The sequence below is a fragment of the Bos indicus genome, chromosome 25, assembly GCF_029378745.1.
Source record: "Bos indicus isolate NIAB-ARS_2022 breed Sahiwal x Tharparkar chromosome 25, NIAB-ARS_B.indTharparkar_mat_pri_1.0, whole genome shotgun sequence".
Taxonomy (NCBI): domain Eukaryota; kingdom Metazoa; phylum Chordata; class Mammalia; order Artiodactyla; family Bovidae; genus Bos; species Bos indicus.
In genome coordinates this window covers 14,600,987-14,619,938 of record NC_091784.1, presented here as the reverse complement: position 1 = coordinate 14,619,938, position 18,952 = coordinate 14,600,987, and the positions used below count along the sequence as shown (strand labels likewise).

Below are 18,952 nucleotides of genomic sequence, written 5' to 3'. Positions count from 1 at the left end.
GGAGGAAAGCGCCTCCTAGGTGATGAAAATGTAGCTCAGATACTAAAGTTCCAAGCTGTGGCCTTTTGACTTGGATAAACACACCCTCCTGCACTGCAAAGGCCTCTTTTGAGGATGTTTATGACGATTCTCTACCAACTCGGCAGACCCAGCAAGGGGCTTGAACTGAGAGCAGCTTTGCTGGCTGAGTTCCTTCACGGGGAAGCTCGTGTTAGACGCACCCACAGCCTGCTGCTCTTCCTGTCGCGGTCTCAGAGGAGTCTGGGGCATGTGGTTAGGACAGGGCGAGAAGCATTCCAGCCCCACTCCCAGTGCCCTGCCCACACGGAGACACTTAGGTTTGTGCTTAATCACTGCACGACAAGACCAGTGTTGATTACCTTGCTCAAAACGAATGGGAAAAATGCCTGAGTTGGAAAAGCCTGCAAAACTGCAAACAGAGACAAGTTAAAAACAACTGCCTGGATACCACAGAATTGAAGACCTCTGCTCTGAGTCACTCTGAAGAGTTGCGGTTTCTGACAGTTGAAGCTGGCTCTTCAGCTGACGTCTGTGTCGGTTCTTCAGGGGGTCAGGGCACACTCTGAAATCATGGGCCAAGTTTGTGCTTGTCTACACAAGCGTTTTCCTGAAGAAAATCTAGGTTTTTATTTACTCTCTTGGGGCTTCTCGGGTAGCACTAGGGGGAAAAGAACCCTCCTGCCAGTGCAGGAGACATGGGATCCATCCTTGGGTCAGGAAGATCCCCTGGAGAAGGAAATGGCAACCCACTCTAGTATTGTCTGGAGGGCTACAGTCCATGGGGTCGCAGAGTCAGATATGACTGTAGCGACTCAGCATGCATACATAGCATGCAAAGCGGACCTTATCTGGACCAAGATCCAGATAAGGCTAAGAACCACTGATTATCCAGAGAGATAAGGGCTTTATTAATGTAACCCCCGCTGCTCCCCAGTGACCCAGCATTCCTGTCAAGAGCAGCCATCCTCCTCGACCTGGCAGTTTCAACAGTGGCACCATCTGTTCTTTTTTTTCTTCCGGCCGCATAGCATGTGGGATGGCCAGGGATCAAATCTGTACTGGAAATGCAGAGTCTTAACCACTGGACCACCAAGTCCCAACATCTAGTCTTCAGACAGGCAATTTTCACGAGGTGCTTCTCTTTCTCCTTCCCCTTCCCCACTTTCTATTGAATTTGATGCCAGCATTTAAAACAATCTGATGTCAAAGAAAAATCCAGATTCCTGGCTGCTTCTGAAAATTCAGAAGATCTGGCAACCCTAGGAGCTCCTTTTGTGTGTTAAGAATCCACTGAAGCTGTGTATCTGAGCAGCTGCCCGCTTCAGAGGGAGCTGCAATCGTCACCCAGCTGGTTTCCTTACGTCCATCAGCTGCCAGATTTCAGTTGATATTTGTGTTTTTCATAACTTGTTCCGTAAGGTGCTGCCTTCTGGGTCCAGCATGAGAGTGTGACATTTCTAGGCTGACCAGCCTTTTAGGCTAGAAAGCTTCTGAAGATCTATGGGCTTATAATTTTTCTCTTTCTCTGCTGTTGGGTGGTTACTTATTGCGGGAAGGTGGTTACTTATGAGGTTTTCCTCACATTTTTCTACGTTACCCCTTCTATTCTGCTTTAGACTCAGAGGTGCAGGAGATTCCGTGTGTGAATGGCTGTGCATGAGGGCAGGCTGCTAAGTCACGTCAGTCGTGTCCGACTCTGTGCGACCCCATAGACAGAAGCCCACCAGGCTCCTCTGTCCCCAGGATTCTCCAGGCAAGAGCACTGGAGTGGGTTGCCATTTCCTTCTCCAATGCATGAAAGTGAGAAGTGAAAGTGAAGTCGCTCAGTCATGTCCGACTCTTGGCGGCTCCATGGACTGTAGCCTACCAGGCTCCTCTGTCCATGGGATTTCCCAGGCAAGAGTACTGGAGTGGGGTGCCACTGCCTTCTCCGATGAGGGCAGGGGTCAAGTTTAAAAATCCTAAGCTGGCTTTATTCTCATTATATCCTCACAGACCTAGCACCTATTTATCAAATATTTCAGTAGAGGCCTTTAAAACACTTAATTTTTTGGAGGTCTTACCTATTCCTGGTTCTGAGGGACAGAGTAATACACCTCAGTTTTAAAATCAGAAGACAGATTCTGATTCCCGGCTTCACTACCAGCCATGAGATCAAAGGCAAATTATTCATCCTCCCCAAGGCTCACATCACCAGACATAAGCAAAGGGGTTACTGCTGCTGATCAGACAGGACTGGCCTCAGAATTAAGAGGACAGCACACAGGAAGCGCTCATGGTCCCGTCTTCTGCATCACGTTCCAGCGGGTGACATGTGTCAATCCATACAAGTGAAGAATTGCTGAGGTGGCGGCTTTCCCGCCCATGCCATATAACCAACTTACTCTACCATGTAACTTGTATTTATTAACATGACCACACATGCTTTTATTGCAAGAGACATGGATGTTTTTTAAATTTTATATTACGTTTTTGGCTGCATCTCACAGCATGTGGGATCTTAGTTCCCCAATGAGGGATTGAACCTGTGCCCTCCGCAGTGGAAGCACCCAGTCCTAACCACTGGCATGCCCGGAATTCTCTACCCTGTAACTTTTTAACACCTGGAGAGACACGACTTCCTGAGTAGCACACCATCTCTAAAGTTGCCATGTCAAGAAATGGCATAAAATCTTAGAAAGCATTAATATGTGAAATATGACATGAATATAAGCACATGAACCAACTGCACAGCTGACATTTTCTAAAATGTTCATGGGTGAGGTCTGTTGGCACAACGGATAGGAAACGATAGCTAGAAGATAATCATCACAAGATATCTATCACCCCAAAGCTATGCATGTTCTCCCCAAGAAATACCTAACTGACAGGGTACAACTGTCTGAAAATCCATGGTGGGAGAAAAAGAGCTGGGACACATATAATGTCCCAACGATTCTATGATTCTACGTAACTAAAGACCCTGGAATGAATTTGGCTATTCCATCCCTGGAAGGCAAGTTGTTTGCCAAGTGCTTATCTATGGATTTATCCAGAGGCCTACTCTCCAGGAGGAAGCAGGGGCCCTGCCATAGCCTGCTTCATTCTTCAGTCCCTCAACTCACACTTAAGAAAATTAATATAAGACTTTTATTGAGTTTATTGAAGTAGAATGCATTAATTTTCAGTTTAAGAATTTTTATACCTTAGCTTCTAAAGACCTCACTATGTGATGACTGTTAATTCTTCAGAAAGCGAAATTATCAAGCTGCTTAGTTCAGTGAAATTATGGTTCTACTTCTTCACTCAACAAAACACTGGCTGTGACCATAATACATACCGAACATTTTAGGAATAAGTCTTTGAAGAGCTAATGTATTGGGATTCCAGCCTGAAAAATGTGATCTCAACTATTTCTTAGCAGAGATGTTGGCTGCAAGAATACAATGATTTTGGCTTTAGATTGGTCTCTAGTTAGGTTATTTCTCCCCATTACATACTGCCCAACAACAGAGAATAATGACAATTGCCAATATTGATTGAGCCCTTATATAATGTGAGAGGTATAATAATCTTATGGGATAATTATTACTATCATCTCCATTTTACTGACGAGAAACTGGAGACCTAACTGGTATAGGACAGAGTCCGGTTTTTGTTTTGTTTTTTCAAACAACACAAATTTCTTTTCTTTCTTACTTTTTCTGTTTTTTGGCTGCACGGTGGAGCATGTGGGATCCTAGCTCCCTGACCAGGGATCAAACCCATGCCTCCTGCAGTGGAAGCCAGGGAATTCCAGGTCAGGTTTTAAATCACAGTCTCATGTAAAGCCTGTCCTCGTACACTACACCAGTCTAAGCCACAACATAGAGGCGCCCCTGCGAAGCTGACAAATTCAAACCAGAATCTGACACTGCTGCATTTCGGAATGAGAACTGCAGCTTGAGGCTGTTAGGGTGACCATGCTCTTCCACCTAGGAGATAAACAAGCAGAAATATTCACGAGAAGTAGGGGTGACGGTGTTTGGGTGTACCTCATTTCTGGCACCCCAAGTCCACCCCTAGGGACACCACTTAGACACTAGCAGAACACTACAGAAATTACCAAATGTCCAAAGACCAAACACACCCATTTCTAGTAATTATGAGATACACAGAAATGAGTCCAAATGTAAGCAAAGCAAAGATCAGAAGTGGCAATAAAAAGAGAATGTGGTAAATACTTCTTGCAGGTGGTGGAAACTGGCTTTCATTAACATAAAAGAACTTCCAGGCTCTTATTGTATAAAACTCTGTGTTTTTCCAACTTCAAAGAGACAGACTTTCTTTCTCAACAGGGTCAGGAATCACTAGAGCAAAGGTAGCCAGCCAGCTCATGGGTTAGGTCTGTTGGTACAATTGATAGAAAACAACTGCTAGGAAATAATTATCACAAGATATCTATCACCCCAACCGTACGTATAGTCTCCCAAAGAAATACCTAACTAACAGGGTACAACTGTCTGAAAATCCATGGGGAAAAAAGAAGACCTGGGACACATATACTGTCCCAATGATTCTATGTAACTGGACACTGACTTGCTGCCCACGTTCGGAGGCCCTGTGATTTACTGCTCTGGAGTGCTGTTGTGCAAGACAAGAGCACACAGCGAAGGGTCTGTGTGCCTTATCTTGTGTGAAACACTGGTGACGCCTAATAATTTAGACAGTGATCAAAAACTACTGGTGGTCACCACTAACCCATACCTTAGCTACTAGTTTTTAAACTATCCCATTATGACTCATGCATTTCTAAACTCATGAATCCTTTTCAGGTTTTGCACACTGCTGCTTGAGCAACCTGTGCCTCTCCAACCAGATCCTGAGCTCTTGAAGGTCAGGAACCAAGTCAGAGAATTCTATCGTTGTACCTGAGAGTGACTGGCACAAAGCTGAGTTCTAGTTATTTGGAGCTGAGAATAGAACCCACAAACCTTTGATTTCTATCATAGAAATTTCTTAGAACCTCTGTCAGAATCACCCCAGAAATTTGGTAAATTCAAACAAAGATATCTGGCAGAGAGGACCAGGAATCCTCCTTTTAAAGAAGCCCCTTAGAATATTCTTTACCAAAAAAAAAAAAGTTATTTTTAATTGAAGGATAATTGCTTTACAATATTGTGTTGGTTTCTGCCATACATCAACATTAATCAACCATAGATTACGTATGTTCCCTCCTTCTTAAACCTCTCCCCCCACTTCTCACCCTATCCTGCCCCTCTAGGTTGTCACAGATCTTACTTACATGGATGTTTGGGAACTGAGAGCTGTTACATACAAATAAACACTTAAAATCCTAAGTATATGTTTCACACAAGGTGAGGCAAGACAGTAACGAAATCAAGCTTAAATAACATTTCCAACTTCATTTCCTCCCCTCTCAATCCTTCCTCTCACCACAGTCCCAATCACCCTCCTGGAGCAAAATCCTGATCAAGTCCTTCCTTTACTCAAAACCTTCCCAACAGTGAGAGTATAAACCCCACAGTCATTAAGGATCTTTATGGCCCAGTTGCAATCAACAGAACTTTTTAACTAAGAGCACGGACTCTGGTGCCAGAATGACTGCATTCAAATCCCAATGATTCCAATTATTAGGTTGTGTTAACCTCGGCAAGTTACTTAACCTGTCTGTGCCTCAGTTTCTTAATCCGTAAAATGGGGATATGGGTAGTACCTGCCTGATAGGGTTGTTGACAGGATTAAATGAATTAATGCACGCACAGCACTCAGAATAGTGCCTGGCATACAGTAAGTGCAGTTAAGTGTTCGTTTTTACTATTTTCCTGACCACCTCCTGCTACTCACCTACTCATAGGTTATACTCTAGTCCCACCTGTTAATTCCTGCCCTTTCCCCACATTGTTCTATCTGTAACACAGATACACACCATCTCCGGGTCAAAAGTGTCCAACTGACAAGACCCAAATCAACCATCACTTGAAAATCTTTAATGACTAACCTTCCTCATAGCTCAAATTAATCCTTCCTGCCTCTGTGCACTAATGTAACTTTCATTTGTGCATGTTTTCTCATCTCCTAGACTACGATTTCCCTGGAGATGTTAGTATAATTGAAATAGTACCATTTTAAGAGTGACACAGTCCATCTATCTCCTCTGAGCCTCTATTTCCCATTTCTAAGTTCAGGATAGTAACAATTCCTTTGAAGGAAGCTTAAATGACTGATTTCTATCTACAGATAGTCCGAAAATCTGCTGTGTGATTGATTGGCATTAGCAATTATTAATAGTGGTGTTTATTTAGTGCCAGCTAGGTAGCCACCAGGGTGGCTCAGAGGTTAAAGTGTCTGCCTGCAATGCGGGAGACCTGGGTTTGATCCCTGGGTCAGGAAGATCCCCTGGAGAAGGAAATGGCAGCTCACTCCAGTATTCCTGCCTGGAGAATCCCATGGACGGAGGAGCCTGGTGGGCTACAGTCCACGGGGTCGCAAAAAGTCGGACACGACTGAACGACTTCACTCACTCAGGTAAGTAGTACCTGTGCCAAATACCAGAACTTCAAAAAAACAACAATAACAACAACTGCCCTGGAGCAGCACAATTTTCCCATCAAGTTTATAGAGATATGCAGGGAAACACTGAGCACATGGGTTTGTATATCCCTAGGCGGGCTTGTTTATAAGCCAGCTGTGACAAAAACAAACCCAACCCAACCCAACCCACAAGTGCATTCTTGCGGGTCAGCTCTGGGACGTGCTCCAGGAGAGGGAGGTAGTAAAACTCCTTCCCACTGGCATTGAAGCAGGGCAAAGACTAATAGAGTTTTGCCAAGAAAATGCACTAGTCATAACAAACACCCTCTTCCAACAACACAAGAGAAGACTCTATACATGGACATCACCAGATGGTCAACACTGAAATCAGACTGATTATATTCTTTGCAGCCAAAAATGGAGAAGCTCTATACAGTCAGCAGAAACAAGACCAGGAGCTCACTGTGGCTCAGACCATGAACTCCTTATTGCCAAATTCAGACTGAAATTGAAGAAAGTAGGGAAAACCACTAGACCATTCAGGTATGACCTAAATCAAATCCCCTATGATTATACAGTGGAAGTGAGAAATAGATTTAAGGGCCTAGATCTGATAGATAGAGTGCCTGATGAACTATGGAATGAGGTTTGTGACACTGTACAGGAGACAGGGATCAAGACCATTCCCATGGAAAAGAAATGCAAAAAAGCAAAATGGCTGTCTGGGGAGGCCTTACAAATAGCTGTGAAAAGAAGAGAAGCGAAAAGCAAAGGAGAAAAGGAAAATATAAACATCTGAATGCAGAGTTCCAAAGAATAGCAAGAAGAGATAAGAAAGCCTTCTTCAGCAATCAATGCAAAGAAATACAGGAAAACAACAGAATGGGAAAGACTAGGGATCTCTTCAAGAAAATCAGAGATACCAAAGGAACATTTCACGCAAAGATGGGCTCGATAAAGGACAGAAATGGTTTGGACCTAACAGAAGCAGAAAATATTAAGAAGAGGTGGCAAGAATACACAGAAGAACTGTACAAAAAAGATCTTCACGACCCAGATAATCACGATGGTGTGATCACTGACCTAGAGCCAGACATCCTGGAATGTGAAGTCAAGTGGGCCTTAGAAAGCATCACTACAAACAAAGCTAGTGGAGGTGATGGAATTCCAGTGGAGCTATTCCAAATCCTGAAACATGATGCTGTGAAAGTGCTGCACTCAATATGCCAGCAAATTTGGAAAACTCAGCAGTGGCCACAGGACTGGAAAAGGTCAGTTTTCATTCCATTCCCAAAGAAAGGCAATGCCAAAGAATGCTCAAAGTACTGCACAATTGCACTCATCTCACACACTAGTAAAGTAATGCTCAAAATTCTCCAAGCCAGGCTTCAGCAATATGTGAACCGTGAACTTCCTGATGTTCAAGCTGGTTTTAGAAAAGGCAGAGGAACCAGAGATCAAATTGCCAACATCCACTGGATCATGGAAAAAGCAAGAGAGTTCCAGAAAAGCATCTATTTCTGCTTTATTGACTATGCCAAAGCCTTTGACTGTGTGGATCACAATAAACTGTGGAAAATTCTGAAAGAGATGGGAATACCAGACCACCTGATCTGCCTCTTGAGAAATTTGTATGCAGGTCAGGAAGCAACAGTTAGAACTGGACATGGAACAACAGACTGGTTCCAAATAGGAAAAGGAGTACGTCAAGGCTGTATATTGTCACCCTGCTTATTTAACTTGTATGCAGAGTACATCATGAGAAATGCTGGACTGGAAGAAGCACAAGCTGGAATCAAGGTTGCTGGGAGAAATATCAATAACCTCAGATATGCAGATGACACCACCCTTATGGCAGAAAGTGAAGAGGAACTCAAAAGCCTCTTGATGAAAGTGAAAGTGGAGAGTGAAAAAGTTGGCTTAAAGCTCAACATTCAGAAAACGAAGATCATGGCATCTGGTCCCATCACTTCATGGGAAATAGATGGGGAAACAGTGGAAACAGTGTCAGACTTTATTTTTCTGGGCTCCAAAATCACTGCAGATGGTGACTGCAGCCATGAAATTAAAAGACACTTACTCCTTGGAAGGAAAGTTATGACCAACCTAGATAGCATATTCAAAAGCAGAGACATTACTTTGCCAACAAAGGTCCGTCTAGTCAAGGCTATGGTTTTTCCTGTGGTCATGTATGGATGTGAGAGTTGGACTGTGAAGAAGGCTGAGCGCCGAAGAATTGATGCTTTTGAACTGTGGTGTTGGAGAAGACTCTTGAGAGTCCCTTGGACTGCAAGGAGATCCAACCAGTCCATTCTGAAGATCAGCCCTGGGATTTCTTTGAAAGGAATGATGCTAAAGCTGAAACTCCAGTACTTTGGCCACCTCCTGCGAAGAGTTGACTCATTGGAAAAGACTCTGATGCTGGGAGGGATTGGGGGCAAGAGGAGAAAGGGACGGCAGAGGATGAGATGGCTGGATGGCATCACTGACTCGATGGACGTGAGTCTCAGTGAACTCCGGGAGTTGGTGATGGACAGGGAGGCCTGGCATGCTGCGATTCATGGGGTCGCAAAGAGTCGGACACGACTGAGCGACTGATCTGATCTGATCTGATCTGATTGGCGTTTCAGAGCGTGTCATCAAGACCGTTTACAAGGTCTGGCCAAGGACTGGCCAATGGGCTTCGGTGGGAAGGACCCAACGAGGACTACGGAGGGCAAGACAGCACCTGGCTCCTTCTCCCCACCCAAGTTGGAGGGCCGCCTTCTGCCCCGCCAAAGATCTCCTATCAGACAGGGCCTGATTCTCTTTTGCCTTTTTTTTTTTTTAATTACAGAGAACTCTCTTTTGCATAAGTCCAGATTTCTAAGCCATGAAGTCACAATCACAAGAGCTGGGAGTGTGACTCTGGGTTTCACTTTTCCTTTCTGCGAGTCCCTTATATTCTTTTAAAACGGGTTCATTCGTTCAGCCCTGGGGCCAGAACGCACCCGGCTAATTAGATCTGAAGCCCAGTCTGGCGTCTATCAGGTGCCCGGTCAATTCTGCACGCGCTGTCGCAGGCTGCGAGCCGCGCTCCCAGGGGCAGGGTCCCGGTCATCTCCCTCCGAAGTGTGAGGCAGCCACGTCCTCTCCGTCTCGCCCTGGGGAGGGTGGAGGCGGAAATCCAGAAACTACAGGCTCGGACTGTGACCCGGGAGAGAACACACGTGAGGTCCAGTAACCGGCTTGCCGAGGTGGGGCTCTGGGGAAAGATGGAGAAGCTGGCCAAGTGGGGGTCCGCGCCTCAAAGCTAGGGCTGAGGCTGCACAGAACCCAGGTGTGGGAGGGGAGATCCCGCCCACCTCCTCCGAGCCCGTCCTCCACCGCCTCCTTCCACACCCTAAGTCGAGCCCGCCCGCACCCTGGCTACCCTCCGCACCCTGGCTACCCTCCGCCAAGCCGCTTCTTACCTCCGCGCTCATGGCCAACCTGGCCGTCAACTCCTTCCTGGGCCCCTTCGCGGACACAGAGGAAGAGGTAGCAGCTCCACTTCCGGAAATAACCTTGGACTCACTGCGGAGGAGGGTACCCCGCCGGCCCGCGACCATAGAGGACAGGCCGCAGTTGTTCCCCAACCTCCTGAACCCTGCGCCCTCCCCGCTGCCTAGAGCGGCCACTCCCGCGCCTGGGGGTCCGCGCAGGCGTACTACCTCCAGCCCCGCCCCTTCCTCTTGGGTGGACAGACCTTGAGCGCAGGGCGTTACACGCTGAAGGTGCTCCCGCGGGGTGTCTGTTTTGTTAACTGCAGGAAACAGCTTTGCCCGGAAATTAAAATAATATTACAAGACCGTACTGTACTCGCCACGATTTTTTTTTGGCGGTTACATTGTATGCAGAAATCAGAAGACCGTCGTTATATTTCCATTTGCAGTATTAAGAATCGGATTATTAAAATATCTTTCTTATCGCCACGTTTTTTCCTCACCCAGCGTCTTGGTTCGTTAAGCTGTGCTGTGGTGTGCTTAGGCGCTTAGTCGTGTCCGACTCTTTGCGACCCCGTGGACTGTAACCGCCAGGCACCTCTGTCCATGGGGACTCTCCAGGCGGAAATACTGGAGTGGGTTGCCATGCACTCCGCTAGGGGATCCTCCCAACCCAGGGATCAATACCAGGTCGATCCCTGCTGCTGCTGCTGCTAAGTCGCTTCAGTCGTATCCGACTCTGTGCGACCCCAGAGATGGCAGCCCACCAGGCTCCCCCGTCCCTGGGATTCTCCAGGCAAAAACACTGGAGTGGGTTGCCATTTCCTTCTCCACAGGTCGATAGCTAGATGGTAGCTATCAAAGGCTGGCGGGTTCTTCACTGTCTGAGCCACCAGTTAAGAATTCATTCTGATTATCTGCTTTAAGTCACTGGCCTGCAGATTGATAAAACTGATCATTTTCCCCCCTAGCAATCAAATGTGCAAAAAGTAAAAAGACTGATAGTTCTGTGCTAGTGCCAGGAGTGTACGATCTCATTTTCTGGAGGATAGTCTGGCAATAGGCAGCACCATATTTTTAACATTGCAGTGAAAGATACATGACAAAATTTACCATCTTAACTATTTTCAAGTGTGTAATTCACTGGCACTAAGTGTATCCACATTATTGTGCAAGCATGACTCACATCCATCTCTAGGACTTTATCATCTTCCCAAACTGGAAATTCATATTCATTCAATTCTCAATAGTTTTCCCCAGCCTCTGATAACTACCATCTAGGTACCACATGTAAATGGGATCATACAGTGTTTGTCTTGTGACTGGCTTATTTCACCCACCATAGTGTTCTCCAGGTTCATCTACTTTGTAACGTGTCAGAATTTCCTTCCATTTAGAGGTAGAATAATATTCCATTGTATGTATACACAACATTTTGTTTATCCAGTTTATCTGGTGACGGATACTTGGGTTGTTTCCGCTTTTTGTCTATTGTGAATTATGCTGCTATGGATATGGGTGTACAAATACCTAGTCAAACCTCTACTTTCAGTTAGTTTGGGTGCATGCCCAGAAGTGGAATTGCTGCATTACATTTGATAATTCTATTTTTAATTTTTAAAGACAGGCCATAATGTTTTCCATAGGGACTGTACCATTTTACATTCCCACTAGCAGTGGGCAAAGTTCCAATTTCTCACCTAATAGGCATGAAATGAAACCTCATTTTGGTTTTCACTTGCATTTGTGATGTTCGGCATCTTTTCATGAGCTTATTGGCCATTTATATCTTCTTGGAAGAAACATTTAAGTTCTTTGTCCACTTGAAAAATAATTTTATTTATCTATTTATTTTGGCTGTCCTGGGTCTTTGTTGCTTTTCTCTAGCTGTGGTGGATGGAGCCTACTCTCTAGTTTCGATGCTAGGGCTTCTCCTTGTTGTGGAGCTCAGGCTCTAGGTGTGCAGGCTTCAGTAGCTGTGGCTCCTGGGCTCCAGAGCACAGGCTCAATAGTTGTGGTGCCTGGGCTTAGTTGCCCTGTGGCATGTGGAATCTTTCCAGACCAGAGATCAAACCCATGTTTCTGGCATTGGCAGGCAAAGTCTTTACAACTGAGCCACCCGGGAAGCCCCACTCCACATGCCCATTTTTATACTGGATTGTTTGCTTCTGTGTTTTTGGGGTTGTAGGAGTTCTTTTTGTATTACAGATATTAACCCATTATCAGATATATGGTTTGCAAATATTTTCTCCCATTTTATGGGTTGCCTTTTCACCTTGTTGGTAGTGTCCTTTGAAGCACAGAAGTCTTAAATTTTGATATAATTCAATTCATTGATTTTTTTTCTTTTCTTGCTTGTGCTTTTGGTGTTATAGCCAAAAAAATCATTGCCAAATCCAATGTCATGAAATTTTGCCTATGCTTTCTTCTAAAATCTTTACAGTTTTGGCATTTGCATTTAGGTGTTTGATTTACTTTGAGTTAATATTTATACAGTGTTAGGTAAGGGTCTAACTTCATTCTTTTGAATGTGGATATTCAATTTTCTCAACAGCATTTATTGAAAAGAGTATCCTTTCCTCATTGAATGAGCTTGGCATCCAAATCATTTGAATGTATATTCAAGGGTGTATTTGTGGGCTGTCTACTCTATTTCATTAGTCTCCATGTCTATTTATGTCAGTGCCACACTGTTTTGATTAATGTAGCTTTACTGTAAGTTTTGATAATTATTGAACTTAAATTACTTAAAATTTAAGTGGCCATATGTGGCCACTACTTTCTATCTAGGACTTTCAAAGCTGATACCAGTAGGCAGAGAGATATTTCAGATTTTAAGTTTGACTACTTGTATTGGTTTTCACATTTACACAGACACTGCTGCTTACACTAAGAATAGAGGACATAGCTAACTATATATAAATTTCCTATGAATGAGGAGAGGAAAATGGACTTGTGGCACCTGGTGGGGATAATATGGTCACACTCTTACTTGTTCTTTAGGGTACATAATATTTTCTTTTGGGGGAAAATGGTTATTTTCTTTTCAAAAAGACCAAGTGGTTTGTACTCAGCATTTCTCCCAAACCTAAGGGGTGAATTCAGGGAAATGTGACAGCAGGTCAGAACCCTGATCATAGCTTATTGACACATTTATTTCTACAGTGCTTTACAAGTCACATACATTATCAACCCTGATCCTAAGACTGATTTAGTGGAAGAGAAAATCGAAGCTTAGGAATATCGAATAATTCCAGACCTAATAAACAGATGGTAAAGAATCTGCCTCCAGTGCAGGAGACCCAGGTTTGACCCCTGGGTCAGGAAGATTCCCTGGGGAAGGGAATGGCAACCCACTCCAATATTCTTGCCTGGAGAATTCCATGGACAGAGAAGCCTGACAGGCTACAGTCCATGGGGTCACAAAGAATCAGACACGACTGAGTAACACTTTCTCTCTGACCACTAACATCTTGACTGAGCCTTAGAAGCCAGATCATCTAACCAACTTCATACAGCTTTTGTGAAAGACCAAGGTGAATTCTCAGACAGCCATTTTGCTTTTTTGCATTTCTTTTTCTTGGGGATGGTCTTGATTCCTGTCTCCTGTACAATGTCACGAACCTCCATCCATAGTTCATCAGGCACTCTGTCTATCAGATCTAGTCCCCTAAATCTATTTCTCACTTCCACTGTATAATCATAAGGGATTTAATTTAGGTCATACCTGAATGGTCTAGTGGTTTTCCCCACTGTCTTCAATTTAAGTCTGAATTTGGCAATAAGGAGTTCACGATCTGAGCCACAGTCAGCTCCCGGTCTTTTTTTTGCTGACTGTATAGAGCTTCTCCATCTTTGGCTGCAAAGAATATAATCAATCTGATTTCGGTGTTGACCATCTGGTGATGTCCATGTATAGAGTCTTCTCTTGTGTTGTTGGAAGAGGGTGTTTGCTATGACCAGTGTATTCTCTTGGCAAAACTCTATTAGCCTTTGCCCTGCTTCATTCTGTACTCCAAGGCCAAATTTGCCTGTTACTCCAGGTGTTTCTTGACTTCCTACTTTTGCATTCCAGTCCCCTATAATGAAAAGGACATCTTTTTTGGGTGTTAGTTCTAAAAGGTCTCGTAGGTCTTCATAGAACCATTCAACTTCAGCTTCTTCAGTGTTACTGGTCAGGACATAGACTTGGATTACCATCATATTGAATGGTTTGCCTTGGAAACGAACAGAGATCATTCTGTTGTTTTTGAGATTGCCCCCAAGTACTGCATTTTGGACTCTTTTGTTGACTGATGGCTACTCCATTTCTTCTAAGGGATTCCTGCCCACAGTAATAGATGGTGATTGCAGCCATTAAATTAAAAGATGCTTACTCCTTGGAAGGAAAGTTATGACCAACCTGCTGCTGCTGCTGCTGCTAAGTCACTTCAGTCGTGTCTGACTCTGTGTGACCCCATAGATGGCAGCCCACCAGGCTCCCCTGTCCCTGGGATTCTCCAGGCAAGAACACTGGAGTGGGTTGCCATTTCCTTCTCCAATGCGTGAAAGTGAAAAGTGAAAGTGAAGTCGCTCAAGTTGTGTCCAACCCTCAGTGACCCCATGGACTGCAGCCCACCAGGCTCCTCCATCTATGGGATTTTCCAGGCAGGAGTACTGGAGTGGGGTGCCATTGCCTTCTCCTAGACAGTATATTAAAAAGCAGAGACATTACTTTGTCAACATAGGTCTGTCTAGTCAAGGTTATGGTTTTCCCAGTAGTCATGTATAGATGTGAGAGTTGGACTATAAAGTAAGCTGAGTGCCGAAGAATTGATGCTTTTGAACTGTGGTGTTGGAGAAGACGCTTGAGAGTCCCTTGGACTGCAAGGAGATCCAACCAGTCCATGCTAAGGGAGATCAGTCCTGGGTGTTCATTGGAAGGACTGATGTTGAAGCTGAAACTCCAATACTTTGGCCACCTAATGTGAAGAGCTGACTCGTTTGAAAAGACCCTGATGCTGGGAAAGATTGAGGGCAGGAGCAGAAGGGGATGACAGAGGATGAGACAGTTGGATGGCATCACCGACTCAATGGACATGAGTTTGGGTAAACTCCGGGAGTTGGTGGTGGACAAGGAGGCCTGGCGTGCTGTGGTTCATGGGGTCACGAAGTGCTGCGAGGTTCATGGGGTCGTGAAGAGTCGGATACGATTGAGCGACTTAACTGAACTGATGGTAAATTCTTTTGACCAATCCATGTTTATGGAGCATCTGCTCATGTCAGCAGTGTTGTAGGCTCTGGGAATCAACAGCAAACCAATAACCAACATAAAACTCCATTATGCAGGACCTCATCTGTTTTGCTCACCATCGTATTCCCAGTAGCTAGTGCCACAGCTAAGGGTCTCAGCTTTGCGTTCCCTGTCGCCTCTGCAAATAACCCTCTTTCCCATTATTCTTATTGCAGCATTCTGCTCTTTCTCTTTAACCAGATCTTCGGATTTCCAAGTGGCAAATTTGAATCTTGCCTGACTTTCTGCTCGTCCCTCAAGTTAAGCACCAACAGGGTTAGGCATCTTGTCTTTTCTATTCATCCCTGTATCCCCACTCCTTTCAGGGTGTCTGGCACATAATTGGAACTCAGGAAATATTTCCTCATCAATTGGATGGATGTCAGGTCACTCACACTTCTCAAGTAAAAGGTCCAAGTCTGGTGGTCTCCAGTGAGACCACGCCTTGGAGAACTTTGATAGCCACGCCCCTGCTGCCTCCCGGGAACGAAACCAACCCTTGGCCCCGCCCCCAAAATGACGCAGGGGCACGTGACGCGCGCCGGCGCGCGCTGTTTCCGGAAGTCGCCCCCGTGATCTCTGCCGCGGCTGCCAGCGCTGTCGCCGCGGAACTTCGCGAGTGGAACGGTCGAGGCGGGCCCGGGCGGGGCCGGAGGCCTGGCCACTCCGCAGAATGGAGATAATCAGGAGCAGTGCGTGTCCGCTGTACACCTCCCCGCCTCCTCGCGGCAGTTCCTCACCCGGCCTGCTAGGCCCGCACCGCGGCAGGTCTACTTGACCCGGCCTGGGGCAGAGGCAGTCCCCTCAGGGGTTTGCTCCCCTTTTGCGCCTCTTGGGGCCTTGTTCGTCTCTGGCCAGTGCACCCCTCTGGGCTTATACCCCTCTGGTCTGTGCACCCCTTAAGGACTTGTCCTCTCATCCCAGGATCCTTGGAAGCTCCCCTCCCTCCTTCCCTATCCCCCTAGTAACTCGTGGGCAGGAAGCCAGGCCACCGATTCTGAGCCTCTTCTCGGTTTCTCCGCAGATTTTAAGAGTAATCTTCACAAAGTGTACCAGGCCATAGAGGAGGCCGACTTCTTCGCCATCGATGGGGAGTTCTCAGGTATCCCTCGCTTGCAAGCTCGAGGCTGGCACCCTGCAGTGCATAGCCCAGCCTCCTCCTGCCCGCCACCCCCACCCCCGACCTCTCACCCCCCACCCCCGCGCCCTCCTGACCTCTGGCCTGGGCTTATACCTGCTGGTCGCTCCTCCCTGTTTGAGTTTTCTGGGTCAGGGTGCATGAGTCTCCACGTTTCCTCTTAAACGTTTCAAAAGCACGAAAGAGGTGCGTTGGGTTTCCTGACTGGGTTTGTGGTGGTTCGAACTCTTGAGGGTTGCAGATAAGAGACTATGGTTTTTATGCTGCTGAAAAACAGCTGGACGAAGTGTGGAACAGAGCTTGAGAGTTAGGGTCAGGCCTTTTTTGGTGTGTGGTGAAATACACATAGCATAAAATGTATCCTTTTAACCATTTTTAAGTGGTTTTAAAAGTTAAGTGACATGAAGGACAGTCACACTGGAATGCCACCATCCCCACCGTCCATCTCCACAGAACTTTTTCATCTTCCAGAACTGAAATTCTACGCATTGAACAGTAATTCCTAGCTCCTCCCTCCCCTCTGCCTCTAGCAATCATTGTTTCCGTCTCTATGAATTTGACCAGTTTAGACATTTCTTCTAAGAGGACTCATACAATATTTGTGCTTTGTGACCGACTTGAGGGTTGGACTTCTGCAGATAAATGAGGGTATTCCTTTAGGCATTAATGAAAGTGTTCATTGCCTGCCTTGGCATGGGTGTACACATGTATCTAGTACTTAGATTAGTATAACAGTTACAATTGCAAGGTTCTTTTTTTGGATCAAAGGTATCCAAGTTTTGGTAAAGATAGCCATTTTTGCTACAAATTGTACATGTTTCAAAGACTTCAGCTCTTTCTAAAGGAATCCATGTTGGGCATAATCTTTTTTATTGGGCATAATCCATTACTGAATTATAATTGCTGAATTATATAGTTATATATATTGGAGAAGGCAATGGCACCCCACATGTACTCTTGCCTGGAAAATCCCATGGGCGGAGGAGCCTGGTAGGCTGCAGTCCATGGGGTCACTAAAAGTTGGATACGACTGAGCGACTTCCCTTTCACTTTTCACTTTCATGCATTGGAGAAGGAAATGGCAACCCACTCCAGTGTTCTTGCCTGGAGAATCCTAGGGACGGGGGAGCCTGGTGGGCTGCCGTCTATGGGGTCGCACAGAGTCGGACATGACTGAAGCGACTTAGCAGCAGCAGTTATATATATATATAATTGTATATAATTATAATTACTGAATTATATTCAACCAATTGTATCAATTTCAAGTGTAGAACATAGTGATTTGATATTTTTATACATTATGGATTGGTTACCTAGCTAAGTCTAGTTACCATCTGTTATCATACAAAGTTCTTGTCAGCTATATTATCGGCTATATTCTCTGTGCTGTGACTTACTTATTTTATAAGTGAAAGTTTGTACCTCTTAAATCCCTTCACCTATTTGCGCCACCCCCCCAACCATCAGTTTACTCTGTATCAATAAGTATCCTTCTGTTTCTTTCTTTCTTTTTTTTTTTTAAAGATTGCATCAGTAAGTGAAATCATCAGTATTTGCTTTCTTTGTCTGACTTATTTCACTCACTTAGCAGAGAAGCTATGGCACCCCACTCTAGTACTCTTGCCTGGAAAATCCCATGGATGGAGGCGCCTGGTAGGCTGCAATCCGCCTGGTAGGCTGCAATCCACGGGGTCCCAAAGAGTCGGACACAACTGAGCGACTTCACTTTCACTTTCCACTTTCACGCATTGGAGAAGGAAATGGCGGCCCACTCCAGTGTTCTTGCTTGGAGAATCCTAGGGACGGGGGAGCCTAGTGGGCTGCCGTCTATGGGGTATGACAGAGTCGGACACGACTGAAGCGACTTAGTAGTAGTAGTAGCATGGTACCTTCTAGGTCCATCCATATTACAAGGTTTTTTTTTCTTTTTTATGGTTGAGTAATATTTCTTTACACCAGTTCTTTGCAATCCCATGGACTGTAGCCCGTCAGGCTCCTCTATCTGTGGAATCCTCTAAGCAAGAATACTGGAGTGGGTAGCCATTTCCTTCTCCAGGGGATCTTCTCAACCCCTGGTCTCCCACATTGCAGGCAGATTCTTTACCATCTGAGGCATCAGGGAAGCCCCATGTATGCATATATATGTGTGTATATACACACATACACACACATAAATATACACATATATATAGCATCTTCTTTACATATATATAGGATCTTTATCCATTCATTTATCCTTGGACACTTAAGTTGCTTCTATCTTTGCTATTATAAATAATGCTGTAGTGACTTAGGGATGCATATATCTTTTTCAGTTAGAATTATTGAAGAAAAAATAATTTTTGTTTTCTTCTGATAAATATCCAGAAGTGGAATTGCTGGATCATATATTCTATTTTTAATATTTTGAGGAAGCTTTATACCGTTTTCTATAGTGTCTGCACCAATTGACATTCCCACCAACAGTACATGACAGTTTCCTTTTCTCCACATCCTCGCCAACACTTGTTATTTCTTGTGTTTTTGAGAATAGCCATTCTGACA

At 45.1% G+C, this 18,952-nt stretch overlaps 2 protein-coding genes across 12 annotated transcripts in view; one reads left to right on the top strand and one right to left on the bottom strand.

Moving 5' to 3' along the window:
• The window catches only part of BFAR (bifunctional apoptosis regulator), a 31,687-nt gene extending 21,485 nt beyond the window's left edge, over positions 1 to 10,202 (bottom strand). For all 3 annotated transcript variants that reach the window (XM_019987804.2, XM_019987803.2, XM_019987801.2), the window contains exon 1: positions 9,987 to 10,202. The gene's annotated coding sequence lies outside the window, so the exon portion shown is untranslated. The remainder of the gene's footprint in view (positions 1 to 9,986) is intronic.
• Positions 10,203 to 15,808: 5,606 nt separating this feature from the next.
• Positions 15,809 to 18,952, top strand: part of PARN (poly(A)-specific ribonuclease) — a 179,348-nt gene continuing 176,204 nt past the window's right edge. For 5 of the 9 annotated variants that reach the window (XR_011564032.1, XM_070779701.1, XM_019987931.2 and 2 more), the window contains exons 1-2: positions 15,810 to 15,962; positions 16,295 to 16,372. Coding sequence is in view for 5 of the 9 variants with exons in the window: in XM_070779701.1 (XP_070635802.1) it covers positions 15,944 to 15,962; positions 16,295 to 16,372 (97 nt within the window). In the remaining 4 variants the exon portion in view is untranslated. Of the gene's footprint in view, positions 16,039 to 16,294; positions 16,373 to 18,952 lie in introns of all 9 variants that reach the window. The other 4 variants (XM_070779699.1, XM_070779697.1, XM_070779698.1 and 1 more) reach the window with 4 other exon arrangements.